Source organism: Gymnodraco acuticeps, unplaced genomic scaffold (assembly GCF_902827175.1).
Source record: "Gymnodraco acuticeps unplaced genomic scaffold, fGymAcu1.1, whole genome shotgun sequence".
Classification (NCBI taxonomy): Eukaryota; Metazoa; Chordata; class Actinopteri; order Perciformes; family Bathydraconidae; genus Gymnodraco; species Gymnodraco acuticeps.
The window spans coordinates 1095939-1115192 of record NW_022990513.1 but is presented as its reverse complement, the minus strand read 5'-3'; the positions used below and the strand labels follow the sequence as shown (position 1 = coordinate 1115192).

General features: G+C 43.1%; 1 protein-coding gene across 1 annotated transcript in view; it reads right to left on the bottom strand.

Annotated features, from left to right (window-relative positions):
* Positions 1-2852: 2852 nt before the first annotated feature.
* Positions 2853-19254, bottom strand: part of plcg2 (phospholipase C, gamma 2) — a 93874-nt gene continuing 77472 nt past the window's right edge. Inside the window, exons 28-33 of the mRNA XM_034227063.1 lie at positions 6243-6382; positions 5659-5767; positions 5388-5555; positions 5021-5109; positions 4695-4852; positions 2853-3600 (exon numbers count right to left, since the gene is read on the bottom strand). Coding sequence (XP_034082954.1) covers positions 3558-3600; positions 4695-4852; positions 5021-5109; positions 5388-5555; positions 5659-5767; positions 6243-6382 — 707 coding nt within the window. The 3' untranslated portion in view covers positions 2853-3557. The remainder of the gene's footprint in view (positions 3601-4694; positions 4853-5020; positions 5110-5387; positions 5556-5658; positions 5768-6242; positions 6383-19254) is intronic.

Below are 19254 nucleotides of genomic sequence, written 5' to 3'. Positions count from 1 at the left end.
CAAGAACACCCTAGTTCACTTTCAGTAACATTGAGAGATAAGGCCAATCAAGAAAGTGTTGTAAATGAACGTGTAATTGTTACTGTTCCCAAGTGAAGTGCTACCGAGGTGTCCCTGAGCAAGGCACCGTTCCCTACACGGCTCCCCGGGGGCTGTGCATAATGGAGCCCACTGCTCCTAACACTAGGATGGGACTAATGCGGAAGTGTACATTTACCCTCTGTTGGACTATTAAGGTTATAAAAGATAAAATTAAAATAAATTAAAATAAATAAAGAGAGCAAACTGACTCAAGGGGTGACATATTTTAAACACATATCCATACCTATCTATTATTAATAAACATAAATTAAGTATATGCACACACACACACACACACACACACACACACACACACACACACACACACACACACACACACACACACACACACACACACACACACACACACACACACACACACACACACACACACACACACACACACACACACACACACACACACACACACACACACACACACAGTTAGAAAGATTTAATGGGAAACAATCACTAAGTATGTACATACAAATAATGTACTACTGTTAAAAGAAGTAGCTTGAGGACACATCCTCACAGGGTTGGACGAGTCTGTTTGCTTTTATCACCAGGGGTGCACATAACTTTTTTGCCCTGGTTCTCAAAGGAGCACCTGGAGATGTTGCTTGGTGCTCATCCTTAAAATGAAATAAACCGTAACTTTTGAGGGGGTCTTGACTTTATTTGCCAGACACACGGCACTGAACACACATGCAGAGGTGAACACAGAACACACATGCAGAGGTGAACACAGAACACACATGCAGAGGTGAACACAGAACACACATGCAGAGGTGAACACAGAACACACATGCAGAGGTGAACACAGAACACACATGCAGAGGTGAACACAGAACACACGTGCAGAGGTGAACACAGAACACACGTGCAGAGGTGAACACAGAACACACATGCAGAGGTGAACACAGAACACACATGCAGAGGTGAACACAGAACACACATGCAGAGGTGAACACAGAACACACATGCAGAGGTGAACACAGAACACACACACAGAGGTGAACACAGAACACACATGCAGAGGTGAACACAGAACACACATGCAGAGGTGAACACAGAACACACATGCAGAGGTAAACACAGAACATGCAGAGGTGAACACAGAACACACATGCAGAGGTGAACACAAGACAACATTAGCACGACCAGTAATCCTACACGCTGTCATAACTACCCTCCTGATTGTTCTCCTCACTGTCTTCCTCTCTGTCAGACATGGTAGCTGATGATGTAGGCCTACTTCTTTCTCTCTGGTTGAGTCTGCGATTAGCTGCTTGCATCCACAAGTCAACAGCTGGGTTTGGGTCGAAAGTCTCTGTTGTCATCTTAGACAAGTGGATGTAATCAAATAAGTATGTGAACATAACCAATAACCTACCATAGCCAATAACAATTTAATGTAACTTATTTTATTTATGTTGTTCATTAATATCTTATTTTACCTTAACATTTATTTATTTATGCATATTTTTATTATCTCTCCAGTTTTAAAGGATATTTTTGTTTACTGTCCTATAGTATACATTGGAATGATTTCACACCTGTTTATCCCAATAATTATAAAGGAGTGCCTTGGAAATATTGGTTTACATAAATTGTGACCAAACCGTTTGAACTTAGACTAAAGTGAACTATCTAAACACTCAGAGTCCTTTACCTCACTGAGCTGTAGTATCAGCCTCTCAGTATGACTGGAGAGGACTCTCCCTCCACATTATTGTAGAAACATCTTCTTCTTCCGTTAGAGCAGCTAGCACCAGATGCTAATAACAACAGCGCCGGAACCGGTGCACCCTCCCTCTCTCCCACGCTCACTCGCACTTTGGCTGTGAGCTGCGGGTGCCAGATAAGCCAACATCCCCCATTTTCATCACTTACAGCGCCTATCATACAGGGCAAATGAAACGTGTAACCGGGGTGAAAAGGGTGTTACATTTACTTAATTGTGAATATTGTTACATCAAGGCCGAAAATTAGGATGAGCCCCAACGGTCAAAAATGTTTTTTTCCCTCCCAGAGCAGCCAGCGCAGCGCCTCCACAGATCTGGCGCCCTAGGCGAACATCTAGCCAGTGCTACGGGCCGGCCCTGAGTTCATATCATAGGTTCATATGCAACTCGCAAATATATTTCTCTCTCTCTCTCTTCTCTTTTCTCTCTTCTCTCTCCTTTCTTCTCTCTTTTCTCTTTTCTCTTCTCCCTTCTCTCTCTCCTCTCTCTCCCTCTCTCTCTCTCAATGTTGGTACGCAAATGCGCCTTTTTTCAAATGACACGGTGCTCTTTTTTTGGCGGAGGTGCGCATGCGCACCAGTTATGTGCAGCCCTGTATATCACACCCAGATCTTGCTTTTCTAAAATAATGTTAGGTTTAAACAAATTCATGTCAAATGCATTGCATAACTGTGTTGGACACTCTAAGACTGTCTGAGGCATTTGAATGGTTCTCTACTTGTAAAAGAAGGCTTCCAAACACAGCGCAGGTGGGCAAAGCCTTCTGTGGGGCTTCAACTCATGACCTCTTTGCTCATAGGCACTAAAACGGCCCCTGACAGCTCCTCAAAAAGTTGAGAATCAAAAAATATCCTAGAAAAATCCTACTGTTATATATTTGTCCAAAGTATATCTAAGTACCAAGACTTAAGAACATTCAAAATGAACATTGTGACATTCCTTCTTATATAGTCTCAGGCGTCATATAAGTTAACATTAACACAGCTCTAGGCAAAGAAATAAAGATACAACATAGAAATAGGGTCAAGTTCAACAAGCATACTTTATTGAATCAATTCATAAGAAATGATCAGAGGACTTACGGAAAAGCAATAGACATCATCTAGCTTCAAATGAAATACATGAAATGTTCTCATGAACACTGTTCAAAAAGGCAGCACAATAACACACACAGATACTGTCACACTGGTGAAAGGACACAGCAAAGACACACAGCCACCATGTGACTGCTACGCTCCATTTCAGTCCTTTTACACTCATCACAATTTGAAATGTAAAGGATTGATTCACCACCATCTCCCTGAAGGATCCACAGCCTGTACGGCAGCTCATTATTCAGAAATATTCCTCTTGGAATACAATAAATATAATCTGAGTCTCCATGATGCAGTTTGATTTCAGACGGATGGCAGAACACACACTGTAGGCCCCCCCCCTCCCCCAACACACACACCTTATCGATTATAAAGGAGTCACACAATCACTTTCCTTCCACCTGTCTCACCCAGGTCTACGTTTAATGTTGCCTACATTTACCAGAGGTATTTTAGAGAAATTACCCCCAAAGAATTACATATTAAGACCACAACATATTTAATAGAAAAACAATTTTGCATAAAAAAGTCAAAAATGATACCTTGTCCCCATTTTAAAATTCTCAAATGCACAGGTCAATATTCCTTGAGTAAGCAAACAGGAGTGAAGTTATATAGTCGGCATGTAGACGGTTCACGAGTAGAACTTACTGTTGTTTATCTTTTTCTCTTTTGTCCTGAAATGCACAGAGAAAAGGATTTATTACATGCAGTGGTGGGTGGTATATATAAATACTTCATATTATTGCTTTCAACCAACCTAATACAGTTATGTGACATCTCTTGACATATTACATTTAAGTCAACGTTTCAGTTTTTCAGTGGCAATAATGTGCTTTTTACTCCACTACATTTATTTGACAGCTTTTAGTTGCTATTTTATTTTTATGTTTAGATTATTAGCTTACACAAAATATAAATCATTATTAAATAAACTTTGAGATATCCAGCAGCAGTATATCAAGTTATTCAAATGAGCTCTACATTTACCAGTTGTGATAAAAACACATGAATAAGCTAACAGTAACTCAATATATATATATGATTCTGAAATGGGCCATTACGCACAAGAAGTACTTTTACTTTTGGTTCTTGAAGTATAGATGATGCTGATACTTTGGTACTTTTAAGTAAGTAAGTAGTAACACATCTGAGTACTTCTTCCACCTCTGATCACATGTCATTTCATTTAACAGCCATGTGTCCCAACCAAGCCCCCAGAAAGTGCGTCAGACTCTGAGGAAAATATTCGTTGTGACCGTCGTCTGAACGGCGGTACTACACTTCCGTATCAGTCGCTGGGCCCGGAAACACTTTTTCCCATTGACTTACATGGGGAAAGAGTGGTCTGTAAATCGTTGGATAATTTTTTAAAAACTAAATAAACTACCCAGTATGAACGTTTGTATAGCCCTTATTAAAAACATTCGGTCCTCAAGTTGTAAAATGTGCTAATAACGTTATTCTGAGAGTTATTTCCCTCTGCATTATGAACGCACATCTAACCCACGGGACCGCGCCGCCCGGCATGTTCATGTGACGTGTTCAGTACTACATGAGTTTTACCTTTACCCATGGATGCACAATTACAACGGATTATATGAATATATGAATACTTTCGTGACGTTTCGCTCTCTCAAAAGTTGGGCCATTTTGTCTTCATGCGCCAATGAGCAACTCTCATAGGAATGAACGAGGCCCCGCCTCCCACGCTGTACCCAGTTCTTATTATACATCCCTGGTCCCAACCCCCCCAATAATATGAGCTCACCTTTGAGTGCTACCCTCTCTGGCCAGGAGGGTGTGTTGGGGAGGGGGGACGGCGCGCTGGAGGTTGGTGTGTGTTTCGTACAGGAAGGGCTCGCCCCCCACCTCCGCCTGCCTCTTCTTCAGCTGGCTGGAGGACGAGTACAACTCCTCCTCCGCTTTCTGGAGGACAGGGCATGTGAGTACATCAACTGCTGTGTGTGTGTGTGTGTGTGTGTGTGTGTGTGTGTGTGTGTGTGTGTGTGTGTGTGTGTGTGTGTGTGTGTGTGTGTGTGTGTGTGTGTGTGTGTGTGTGTGTGTGTGTGTGTGTGTGTGTGTGTGTGTGCTCACCCCTGCTTGTTGTACATTGATGTAGACCAGCAGAGAGGCTAACTCCAAGTTTTCGCTGTAGCCGTTCTTCAGAGGGACAGAGCGGTACCCTGGAGAAACAAACACTAATCAGATCTGATGGTCTTACATCACTGGTGTAGAGCTCGACTGTCTGCCGGCCGTGTCACAGAGGAGGATGTCTTCACCCACATCATTGACCATTGCAACAGGCATCATGTATGTTATGTGTGGAATGGCTTTTTCTTTTCTCGTTCTTTTTGTATTATCTTTGACATATTTTGTATCGGTATATGTCCCTCTGTGAGGGTGAGTGACAGAAACAAAGATCATAGTTAGATGATGAGAACTGAAGCTGCTGTGCTCCCACCTGAGCGGATGCCTTTCACAGGAAATGTAGCCTGAGCCACGAAGTTGGGGTCTGAGAACATGTCCTCCTCGTTGACCACGAAGCGCAGGAAGGTGAGTTCAGGCTCGAACACCGTGAACACCGCTGAGTCAGCCGGGGACTTCCACACCGGGTTCAGACCGTTATCACCTGCAGAGGACAAGAGGACTGATCACACATCAGCTCATCTCAGTTCATCCTCGCCCCTTGTTCTGTCCCACAGGTCAAACTGTCCCCCCCCGCCTTTACTTACGGTAGACGATGGTCTTGAACTTCTCTTCTGTGTGGCCACACAGCTCGATCTCCACGAAGGGACTGACGATGCTGCGGCCTGGCTTGGGAAGGTGTCTGGCAGCGATCACCTGCACACACACCGCCGTCAGAACTGCTCTCAGGACTGAGATATTATACTTCAGTCAAAGAAGCAATACTTAGTTGTGAAAATACAAGTGTAAGACCTGCATTCTAAATCTTACTATAGTAAATGTACAGAAGTATTGGCAACTAAATATATATATAAGTACTAATAGTCTAACTTAAGTGCTAATAGTCTAACTTAAGTTCGATACTTGAGTACATTTACTTTGTTACATTTCAACAACTGTTCAGGACTAACATGCCTAATGTCAGAATGCTGCTAGTCACACAGGTTTGATTTTATTACAAATTAAGATTAGTTTATCAGCATCAAGCCCCTCTAATATCGTTATAACACAGTTTTTCACTGGCCCTGCCTCATGGTGTATTTTGTGGGCAAGTTTATTTATATTGCCCATTTCACCAAAAGGTAAATCAAAGTGCCTCTAGACAGTTTTAAATATTGAGAGTGTTACGTACCCTAACAGCGATTTCGTACTTGACCTTCTTCTTCTCCTGGTTGGGGTCATAGCTATCATAGCGCATGAGCTCCGGCTGCAGCACGTACCCCGTCTGTCCGTTCATACTGAAGAGGGCGCTGTTCAGCTGGGTGTATTTATCTGGACACACACACACACACACATCATATGAACCACTGCTCGACCCCCGCTAAATAAAATGATTGTTTTTAGATAGATCGATAGATACTTTATTCATCCAAAATTGGGAAATGATGTTGTTACAGCAGCAGTGTGTTCAGGCATTACAATATTTAAAATGAAAATGTGGAAAATAAGTATAAAATAAAATAAATAAAAACAATAAACAGAAAGTATATAAATGTATCTACAGTAGAATGGACATGAACCTCAAATAATACTCAATATAAAATGTTCAAGATACGTTAGATATATAATGGCCACTAGTGTTGTCACGATACCAATATTTTGGTTTCGATACCAAGTCAAGAATTGCGATTCCGATTATTTTTCGATACTTTTCTTAAAAAAAGGGAAACAGTCTTAAATGTAATTATTGTGCTTTATTTCACGCCAGAACCATAACACAAACTTTTAAACAATGAGAACAATAAATAAAATAAATGACAATAATTCGTATTAAATAAAAATAAGCATCATCTCAAACTACTTTTTTGTCAAAATAGATTTGTATATTAAACAACAGAAATGACATTCATCACATTGAGGTCTCCGACAAAAAATAGAACATAACCTCACTGTCAGAGATATCGCTAAAATACTTCCAAATTTCGCTTCTGGCGTCTTTTTTGTCAACAAGCCGAGGCGCAGCGGCAGTTGCACTCCCACTTGCAGCCATGCTTCTCGCTTTCTCACATGCTCTGGCAGCTAGCGCGTGCACGAGAGAGGGGAGGGACTTAGAGCGTGCTTGAGAGGGGAGGCACTTAGGGCGTGCTTGAGAGGGGCGGGACTGCAGGCACGGCTGCAGTGCAGGGAGTGGAAGCAGAGCGCTGAACACACACACGTAACAGCGCTTTCTCACCGGAGTACTTTTCCCCGTCATTCTTAAAGTACCGATACTAATGAAACGAAGGAATCGTAACATTTTTAACGGCACGGTATCGCGGTACCTTTCAAGTATCGGTACACCGTGCAACACTAATGGCCACTATAACCAGTGCTGGAATTGGGCCGGTACTCACCGGTACGCAGTACCGGCACTTCTGGTTCTGACCCATGGAGTACCGGCACTTCTTGCTCAGTACCGGCATGCTGGCAGTACTCCGGTACTCATGCACCGTGCCAGTACTCAACACTCTCCCGCCGTTCTTATTATACATCCATATATATATATATACAGCCGCCCGGTACTCAGTAGATGCGTCATGAGGTGCCGAACGGACATTCTCATCGCTCTAACCGCTGGAGTTTCACAGCGGCTGTCAGCTGTTTACTCCTGTCATTCAAACAGAACGTGCTGGAGAGGGGGCGGGGCTTATCTTCTCCATGTAAATACTGTGGTGGAAACGACTATGTCAAAATTAACCTATTTGACCGTGATTTAATAGTAATACACGTTTCAAAATAATAATAATAATAATAATGGAGAAGTAACAACATACTGAAAACTGTTAGTAAAACCATGTTTTAATGCTTTACAATTTACATACCTAGATGCACGTGTGTTGTGTTTATGCAGTGCAACTCCCACCCAGTGGGTGGCTATGTAGAGTGATAGAACAGAGCAGGCACGCCCCCGAGAGAAGGAAAGCAAGTCACGTCACAAATTAGCATTTCTAAAATGTTAGCGTGGATTAATAAAAGTGCAAAAAGACAGCGGTTGTCGCCGGAAGAAACTTCAAATACAGAGAATGCTGTGCCTGTGTTGGAAATTGTGTCTGATGGGGAGCTTTCTTTGGTTGATCCTCCTGCTCCAAGTTCTAGTGCATTAGCATTAGCACTAGCTCCGCCGCCTCCTCCAGAGCCTCTAACGTTAGCTGCTGCTGGCGCAACTGCCACCACCAACACCGGGCAAAGCGATGCACCTGACTGCTGGACAACGGACCAGGTGCAATATTTTTGCAAGACCAATGCATGGCTCCTTCTTAAAGATAAGAAGCTAGGATGTCGGATATGCAGAGATGTCAAATCTTTGGGAATACACACTGGACAAGGACTGAAACTGTCAACTGAATGGGGTGAGTGTGCAGTGTCTCATTTCGGTGTTGACAAGGGCAAACAACAAGCTAGCCTGAGAAAAAAAATCAAAGAAGATAAAGAATCACAAGCCCATGTAAAAGCTGCTGACATCCTTACATCTGCTTCACGTGAAACTATTCAACATCAAGTGCAGTCTATGCATAAATCTGAATTAGACACCACTATCAGAGTTTTTCGAACGGCATATAAAATTGGCAAACATAGCCGGCCATTCACAGACATGCCAATTGATTTGAATGTACAGAAACTGAATGGGCTGAACGTGGGCAGGGTTTTGCACTCCAATAAAACCTGTGGCGAAATCATCGACCACATAGCTCATGAGCTGAAGAAAAAAATGGCAAAAGACATTACAGAAAAGCAAAGAAAACTCTGTGTTTTGGTCGATGAATCTACCACTATTAGTGGTAAAACGGTGCTTGTTGTGTGTCTACGCTCAGCATTAGCTGATGCTGAGCCCGAAACGTTTTTTTGGGAGCTGATCGAGTTGGATGGAACAACGGCTGATGACATCACAAATGCGTTAATGGAGTGTCTTGGAAGAGATTTTAACGAGGACTTTTTAGGTCAGTGTTTCGTTTCTTTTGCATGTGATGGGGCTTCAGTCATGCTAGGGAAGAGAACAGGCATTGCTACCCAGTTGTGTAGTAAATTCCCAAGCCTGTTTGTGTGGCACTGCTCCAATCATCGTCTAGAGCTGGCAGTTGGGGATGTGGTCAAGGAGGTCTCAGGGCTCAATCATTTCCAGATCTTTTTTGACAAACTCTATTCCTTGTTCCATGCCTCCCCCAAAAATCAGAGGCAGTTAGCGCAGTGTGCGCGAGCAGTCGGACAGCGTCTCCTGGTGATAGGGCGTGTTTTGTCCATCCGCTGGGTGGCTTCAAGTGAAAGGAGCGTCAGAGCAGTCTGGGAAAACTACCGAGTGCTTCATGATCACTTCACAAATGCTGCAAACGACACGAGCAGGGATTCCAGAGACAGAGCAAAGTACAAGGGCCTGGATGATGTGCTCACATCTGCAACGTTTGTCAGCAATCTGGGACTGATGTACGATGCGCTCACAGAGCTCAGCGACCTCTCTCGGCAACTCCAAAAAAGAGAGATGACACTGCCTACAGCAGATAGGCTCTTAACTCGAGAAATACGAGTTTTTGAATCCATGGTCACCATGCCTGGCCCACACATGACTACAGTTCATACAGCTCTAGCTGAGAAGTCCTTCAAGGGTGTTGCCCTGCGTGAGAATGGCAGGCTTGTACAGATTCATGCAGGTCAGTTTTTCCGCAGTATGGTAGAGAATCTGAGACACAGAATGACTTCCACAACCTCCTCTCATGTCAGCACAAGAGAAATCCCATTACATGGCCGGGAGGCCCGGGACAATCAGCTAATCCAGGACATGAAAGTTATCCATCCTGGAAGTTGGCCTGAAGAGGAGTTAGACGTACAGTATGGGGACGTAGAGGTGCTACGTTTGTGCGAAGTGCTGAAAGTGGACAGAAGAGAGACTGTTCAGGGCTTTCGCGAATACAAGGAAACCAGGGCATCCCGTACACCTGCTGCCATGGAGCCTCTACTGAAAGCAGTCCGAACCATCGCTGTCTCCACTAGTGAGTGTGAGCGGGCATTCAGCTGCATGAACGATATCCTTACTGCAAAAAGGAATGCTCTCTCTGTCAGCCGACTGTCCAGCCTGGTTTTCATTAAATGTAATGGACCATCACTAGGACAGTTCAATCCGGAACAGTATGTGAGGTCCTGGCTGGCAAAGGGAAGGAGAAGTGCTGATGAAAGAGCCTGTCCAGCTCCAGCCCCTGATACTGATGTCCCCAAGGCCTTCTGGAGCCTTTTCTAACAATGTGAAGTATATTGCAAAGCAGCTCACCCAGTGAGAAGACTTTTGGCATAATGTGCCGATTTGTACAGATCCTGGAGATAGAAGGACTTCAGACCAACCAGGGAGTTATCTGATCAGCTTGGTGTTCAATGTAACTCTTTACCATGGCTCAGACTTTGTTACTTGCAGTTACAGTTTCTCATTTTAGATTGTGCAAATTTTGCATTTGTTTTTACATGTTCTTTGTTCATGCTCTTTATCATTTTTCTGAGTTGGAAAGTTAGATTGCATCATAGTTTACTTTATACATATTTGTATTCTTCAGTGGTGAAGTATATTGCAAAGCAGCTCAGCCATGTGAGAAGACTTTTGGCACTTTTTCGTTTTTCGTTTTCTGAGTTGGAAAGTTAGATTGCATTCAAAATGTACAGAAATACTTAATTTTGTTAAAGCTTTTTATAAAAAATGCTTCTGACCAGAGCTTTGTTTCCTTGTCATTAATGTTGCACACCACCAGAGGGGCTCTCACCTGAAAGGTCTCTGCTTCATGTGTCTTCAGCAGAAGATCTAGACTTTGATTGCTACATTTTCAGTTAATATTGACCTTACTGAGCTTTAGCCATATCCGCTGCCTATCATAAAAAATGTTAAGTACAGTGAACCTTTCTAAAATATACAGTAGTAAAGAGACAAACCCACCAGCATTATAGTAGCCAAATTCTTGTTTGTGGGCTGTATATATAAAATGGACTTGAAAAAGTTGCTGATTTTAGAGTACTGGCACCTTTTTCATTCCAATTCAAGCACTGACTATAACCAGGGGTGCACATAACTTTTTTGCCCTGGTTCTCAAAGGAGCACCTGGAGATGTTGCTTGGTGCTCATCCTTAAAGTGAAATAAACCGTAACTTTTGAGGGGGTCTTGACTTTATTTGCCAGACACACGGCACTGAACACACGTGCAGAGGTGAACACAGAACACACATGCAGAGGTGAACACAGAACACACATGCAGAGGTGAACACAGAACACACATGCAGAGGTGAACACAGAACACACATGCAGAGGTGAACACAGAACACACATGCAGAGGTGAACACAGAACACACATGCAGAGGTGAACACAGAACACACATGCAGAGGTGAACACAGAACACACATGCAGAGGTGAACACACATGCAGAGGTGAACACTGAACACACATGCAGAGGTGAACACAGAACACACATGCAGAGGGGAACACAGAACACACATGCAGAGGTGAACACAGAACACACGTGCAGAGGTGAACACAGAACACACGTGCAGAGGTGAACACAGAACACACATGCAGAGGTGAACACAGAACACACATGCAGAGGTGAACACAGAACACACATGCAGAGGTGAACACAAGACAACATTAGCACGACCAGTAATCCTACAAGCTGTCATCACTACCCTCCTGACTGTTCTCCTCACTGTCTTCCTCTCTGTCAGACATGGTAGCTGATGATGTAGGCCTACTTCTTTCTCTCTGGTTGAGTCTGCGATTAGCTGCTTGCATCCACAAGTCAACAGCTGGGTTAGGGTCGAAAGTCTCTGTTGTCATCTTAGACAAGCAGATGTAATCAAATAAGTATGTGAACATAACCAATAACCTACCAATTATTAGCCAATAACAAATGAATGTAACTTATTTTATTTGTGTTGTTCATTCATATCTTATTTTACCTTAACATTTATTTATTTATGCTTTTTTTTTTATCTCTCCAGTTTTAAAGGATATTTTTGGTTACTGTCCTATAGTATACATTGGAATGATTTCAAACCTGTTTATCCCAATAATTATAAAGGAGTGCCTTGGAAATATGTGTTTACATCAATTGCGACCAAACCGTTTGAACTTAGACTAAAGTGAACTATCTAAACACTCAGAGTCCTTTACCTCACTGAGCTGTAGTTATCAGCCTCTCAGTGTGACTGGAGAGGACTCTCCCTCCACATCATTGTAGAAACATCTTCTTCTTATATCCGTTAGAGCAGCTAGCACGGCACCAGATTATAATAACAACAGCGCTGGTACCGGTGCACCCTCCCTCTCTCCCTCGCACTTTGGCTGTGAGCTGCGGGCGCCAGATAAGCCAACATCCCCCATTTTCATCACTTACAGCGCCCATCGTACAGGGCAAATGAAAGGTGGAACCGGGGTGAAAAGGGTGTTACATTTACTTAATTATGAATATTGTTACATCAAGGCCGAAAATTAGGATGAGCCCCAACGGTCAAAATGTTTTTTTCCCTCCCAGAACTGCCAGCGCAGCACCTCCACAGATCTGGCGCCCTTGGCGAACATCTAGCCAGTGCTACGGGCCGGCCCTGAGTTCATATCATGGTTCATATGCAACTCGCAAATGTCTTTCTCTCTCTCTCTTCTCTCATCTCTCCTCTCTCCTCTATTTTCTCTTCTCCCTTCTCTCTCTCCCTCTCTCAATGTTGGTACGCAAATGCGCTTTGTTTCAAATGACCCGGTGCTCTTTTTTTGGCGGAGGTGCGCATGCGCACCTGCGCACCAGTTATGTGCAGCCCTGACTATAACGTCATTGTGAAAGAACCATGGAGAATTGTAACAAACATTTATTCACATTTATTGCCAATTTCTTTTGTACATTTGGAAGGAAACCTGGATTGCTGCGGTGTTCCCTTTTTCAACAAATATATTCTGTCATGTGACTCTAGGAAAAAGGTGAAGGTCACACTGTCATTGCTGACTGGGACACATGAACAGCACACATCTTTATTGTTAGAGGTTACACCTGTGCTTGTAGTCAAAGTGTCTAAAATCAAACTACTAATGTAAAGTACAGGTACCTCAACATTTGACTTAAGTGCGATACTTGAGTAAATGTACTTTGTTACATTTCAACAACTGTTCAGTACTAACATGCCTAATGTCAGAATGCTGCTAGTTACCCAGGTTTGATTTTAGTTTATGGGTTTATCAGCAGATTAGTTTGTAAAAGGCTTCCAACATCCAGCCATTCGGTGCTCCTGCATTAACCTGAGCCCTGACCTGAGGCCACTGTATGGAGAGGCATACAGGTGTAGTGCTTAACATCTGATTATGGCTGCATTCCATTTAGCTGCGTCAGTTCCAGGGTCCAGGGTTGCAGTCGAACTGTCAGTTTTGCTAAGAAAGTTGCCTTACTTAGGGAAATGACCTAGAAGTACCGAGAGTAACTGTAAGCCATGATTTGTCTGGTGTCTGTTGTGTCTCGTCAAAGATGTTAGTCTAGTCATGTTTAATGTTTTGTTTATTATCACACTATAGTTCTTCTGTTCTTTAATCTTCTTCGTATTATTAGTGTGAATGCTGTTTACAGCATTCCACTATAGTTCTTCAAATCTTTATTAACTTCAGCATACTTTCAGCTGCAGAAACCATTCAAATAGCACATGATGGGAAACTTTCAACTTTTTAAAAATATGTTATACTTTTTGAAATATTCAGCTTTTTAAACTCTTTTTTTAACATGTAACTCAATGGGAGGAACCTTCAAATCCTCTTTAAAAAAAAGAAAAGATGGACTTTTATTAATCCTCGTGGGGAAATTGTTTCTCTGCATTTGACCCATCCTAGTGTTAGGAGCAGTGTGCTGCCATTTTGAACGGCGCCCGGGGAGCAGTGTGGGGAACGGTGCCTTGCTCAGGGACACCTCGGTAGCACTTGGTCTTGCCGGGACTTGAACTGGTGACCTTCCAGTTGCCAAGCCAAGTCCCTATCGACTTCGCCACCACCGCCATTTTACCTACACCTTGCGCCAAATGCTACTCCTTCTACATTTAAAAAAAATATTTTACTGCTCTCAGAGACAAAATATACACTCTATTCCAATAATTTCAAAAGATTTCAGGAGCATAATTAGTCTGGCCTGCTCAATTGCCTTCATCATATCAAACAGACCCACCGTTCTGGCCCAATAGTGATCTGAGTCCACCTAGCTCCCAATAGACTCCCATGTTAGGGCGCATTCACACCAGCCTTGTGTAGTCCGGTTGAATCGAACCCTGGTGCGTTTAGCCGCTTGGTGCCAGGGCCGGACTGGGACAATAAGTCAGGCCGGGAATTATACACCCAGCCAGGCCACTACCAGTTTTTTGTGCCATTTTGCTGGATCTATTTGTCAATTGTTACAGCGTTGCTGCCCATAGTGATAGCCCTCTAAATATACTACCCAAAAATAAACATATGGACATGGGTTACTATTTAAAAAAATTTGCAAATCTATTTAGGAACCTATGTGAACATATTTTAAGTGGGGGTGGACCTCAAATCCTATAGGGGGGTCCGGGGGCATGCACCCCCGGTAAGATTTTAAAAAAAATGTTGGACATAAATGCATCAATCTGGTGCACTTTGAGGGGGAAATAGAGACTACACCCATATGAAACATAACTGTATACATTTAAATAATCATTAAATCATAAAAACATGGCCATAACCAATAACATACCATATCCAATATGGAAAAACATTGAAACTTGTTTATTTATTTGTTTTTGGGTCATTTATAGTTGTGAGTGTGTCTGTGCTCCTGAACCAGCCTCTCCTGTCTCCCTCCTCTCCCCCTGCTCCTCTTTGAGGCAGCAGCAAAGACTAGTTTTAGCTCTCAACAAGTTTTAATAGTTTATCTTACCTTTTTTCACCTTCAGTAGTTAACGTTTTTTTAAATTATTATTCACGCATATTTTACTAATCACTCCCCCCTCAAATGGAAATATGTGTTTACATAAATGGTGACCAAACCGTTTGAGACCCACTGAGATAACTTAGACTAAGTTAACTATCTAAGCACTCAGAGAGTAATTTACCTCACCTGAGCTGTAGTTATCAGCCTCTCAGTCTGACAGAAGAGGACTCTCCTCCACCTTGTTGTTGAAAAAGCTCCTTATATCCGTTAGCGCAGCTAGCTAGCACCAGATGCTAACAACAACAATACACGTAACCGGTGCGCATGCTTTATTTCACTCGCTCGCGCCACACATAACACACACCCTCCCGAGCTTGAATGACACACAGAGACCAATCGAGGGCATTAGTATGATCTGTACGAAAGTGGCCATGTCGGCAGGCCACATCATGTAGACAGCCAGTCACCCTCTGTGAGGCAGAGTCAGACCCACATTTGCGCAGCGTTGCGTTCACAATACATACATAAAAAAAAAAAATCCTTAGGCCAGCAGGCCACTTAACAGGCCAGGCCATCGGGAAACCTCCCGGTCCTCCCGATGGCCAGTCCGGGCCTGCTTGGTGCGGTTCATTTGGGTCGGTGTGAACGTAGTCTGAGACCTCTGAAGTGAACTAAACAACCGGACTCTGGTCCGCCTAACATAGGTGGTCTCGGAACGCTTGCTTGCGAACTCTGGAGCGGTTCATTGCTGGTGTGAACGCAATCCGCACCAAAACATAGGAAGCGTAGTATTTACGTGTCACAAGAACGCGGGTGTCTTCTTTTCTTTAGTGAAAGAGTGAAGCAGAATGATGTGTTGAACACAGGTTGAACAGTGTCGTGTATAGTAAAAACAACTATCAAACTAAAAACTATACATAAAAGTCAGAGCCACCTGTCGTCGGTGAAACCCCCTCCTTACTGCAGAACGTCTCTCATTATATGTGTTATAATGTTTTGTATCGCACGTTGTCTGATTATATAATCATATGCGCCGTTGCAGTTGATATGATCTCCAGATCAACAGCAGCATGAGAATAACCTGCCGAAAGTCCCGATGCTCCATGGCGGAGGCTCCGGTAGAAATGGCCGGGATTTGCGTTTTTACCCCCTTAATGTCTGACCAATTGTTGAACAGCATTTCCGAGCACATGACTTGTGTTTAAAGTTTATAGTCCGTTTGAATGTTGCCCGTGTGAACGCAAACCGAACCTTCTGAGAAATGAAACAATGTAACAAACTGTCTTCTGGTGCGCACCAGAGAAGCGGACTATTAGGTGTGAATGTACCCTTAAATTTGTCCGGAACTTTCTTCAGAACAGAGAGAAGTAAACTTTTGACAAACTGCTTCCATCTCCACATTTTACACACAAAACCCCCCAAAAAAAACCCATATCAGTTCATTGGGGTTCCCTGATGCTCACTTTCTGGGCATTTTTTTTTATAAGAGCCAGAGTTTTTGAACAGGTGGCAAAATTGTCAGATATGATCCTCAATGCATTCTTAATGAGACTCAGTGCTGCAGCTGGTAACCATGGTGTTGCTGGGCAGATTGAAACCTTTGATATCTGGGCTCACACAGGTGTTATGAGTAGGTGCTCAGCACAGAAACAAACACTGACAAACACACCAGACTTTAACAACCTATTGCTTCCCCGACTCAGACTGCAAGGAATCTGGGTGTGACCCTAGATAACAACCTGTCCTTCACTGCAAACATCGCTGCTACAACCCGTTGCTGCAGATACACGCTTTACAACATCAGGAAGATACGTCCCCAGCTGACTCAGAAAGCGACTCAGGTTCTGGTCCAGGCTCTCGTCATCTCACGCCTAGACTACTGCAACTCCCTCCTGGCTGGTCTACCTGCATGTGCCATCCGACCTCTGCAGCTCATCCAGAATGCAGCGGCTCGTCTGGTCTTCAACCTTCCTAAATGTTCCCACACCACTCCGCTCCTCCGCTCCCTTCACTGGCTTCCGGTAACTGCTAGAATCCACTTCAAGACACTGGTACTTGCTTACCATGCTGCGAGTGGATCTGGCCCTTCCTACATCCAGGACATGGTTAAACCGTACACCCCAGCGCGTGCACTACGCTCTGCATCAGCCAAACAGCTCGCTGCACCCTCGCTGCGAGGGGGACCCAAGTTCCCATCAGCAAAAACACGTGGGTTTGCTATCCTGGTGCCAAGATGGTGGAATGAGCTCCCCATTGACATCAGGACGGCAGATAGCTTGCACATCTTCCGGCGCAGACTGAAAACTCATCTCTTTCGACTCCACTTCGAGCGATAGAACTATTAACGAAGCACTTATATACTAATAAAGGACTGGCTTATCTAAAGCCAGTTGAGTAGCACTTGAAATGTTTGGCTCTATGAAACCTGATGTACTTATATGATTCTGTTTTCTTCAAGGTTGTGTCTTCCTGGTCGAATGTACTTATTGTAAGTCGCTTTGGATAAAAGCGTCAGCTAAATGCAATGTAATGTAATATTATTTTCTGTCTGATGGAGACTTCATACTGACTTCAACAGGTTCCACATATTTTATACATTATTGGTGACGTATGGTTTTAGTAGAAAAGTTTGCAGTCAAAATATTCTGCTGCTTTCCCAAGCCTTATTACTTTCTTTTCTCATCTTAATACACATTCATTCACTACTACTTACATCTGATATTTAACTCCTTCAGCCTATTTTCAGCTGCATAAACCATTCAACTATTACATTGTTCAGCTATTTCAGGACATCAAGGCTATACATGTTGTTGTTTATACCTTTTTTAAACCTTTTCTTTTAAATATGAAGCTTTTTCACTATTTTTCCTACTATTCCAGTTTAACATTTCCCTTTCAAGTTTTCAACAAAGTCATTGCAATGCATTTGAGCTGTAACAATTTGATTCAAATCATTTCACTGTTCTGCATTTCTTCGCTAAGTTCAGCAACACAGTTACTTGGTCTCTGTAGCTAAAAGCAGCTACAGAGACCATTTAACTAATAACATATTCAGCTTTTTCTACATTTTCAGCTAAATTCAGCCACAAATGTTCACAGTTTACAGCATTCGCATGCATTTTCTGCAGGAAATGCATTTTGGAGCATATGATTTTTCATATCTTTTACACTTAGTTTGGAGCTTGGTATAATGGCCTTCTTCAGATTTGACTACTTTATTAAAAATGAGTTGTAACTGCGTTACCGAGAATTGTAACAGGTAGTATATTACCCAAATTTCATTAGTAATGCGTTACATTACTTCGTTACAGCAAAAAGTAATACATTACTGTAACTCTGTTACTTTTGTAACATGTTACACCCAACACTGATGATGTCACAGCTAGAGTGGGGGAGAGCTTGAAATTCGCCTTCATATTTTTTTTTAAACTTGCCATAATTCCCAAACCCTACACTACTGAGCAGCGTTTCCGCCAGGGGGATGTCTTGCCGCCAAAAATATTAAAAATTTGAGAGAAGATGGAGAGTTTTTATCGCTTGAAATAACGAAAAGGAAAAAGGACAAGGACAGCCCTCTGTTGGAGGGGCAAAGGAGTCTGGTGGGATTCTTTTCGGAGTATTGAAGATCGTTTTCCCGACATCGGCGGTGCCTGCCACAGGACAACACGGAACGTGCGCGATTTGGACGCGATGAGCCGTGCTAGTGGAGCACACGCGTGAGCTGCGAGCACCAGAGCCTCGCAGCGGCGAAACTGAGGCTCCGTGGTAAACTGTGGTAACATGAAGAGCCGTTTGGGAGCCGCAAGAGCCGGCACTTTAAGAGAGCCGAGCCAAATGATCCGGCTCACTAACTTAAAAAGACAGTATCTATAAGGAACAAGTCAAAATTCCCGCTCTCGGGGTGAACGCCCTCTCATCCTCTCTGGCGGAAACACTGCTCCTGAGACATCATTTTTCATGAAAAACGTAGGAAAAACCTCTCATAGGTTGAAACATTTAAAATAATTAAGCAAAATAATTCAACAAAATGCCTCTTGAGGGCATGAAGTGACAAAAACTTTCAACATGTCTCCATTAAGGCCCATTGTGAATTCAGCCTGATCTTTCCTCACAACAGCAGCCTTTAGTTAATCTGCAAAAAAGGCCACATTAGTGACCCGAAAGTACACAAAAAGCAGACTCAGATGCTTGTCAGGGTCCTGAGACGCTTCACACGTTGAAACTTCACCGATATCTGCTACGGTTCTTCAACAAAACGTTCACATGTAAGAGGTTTATCTCTCATT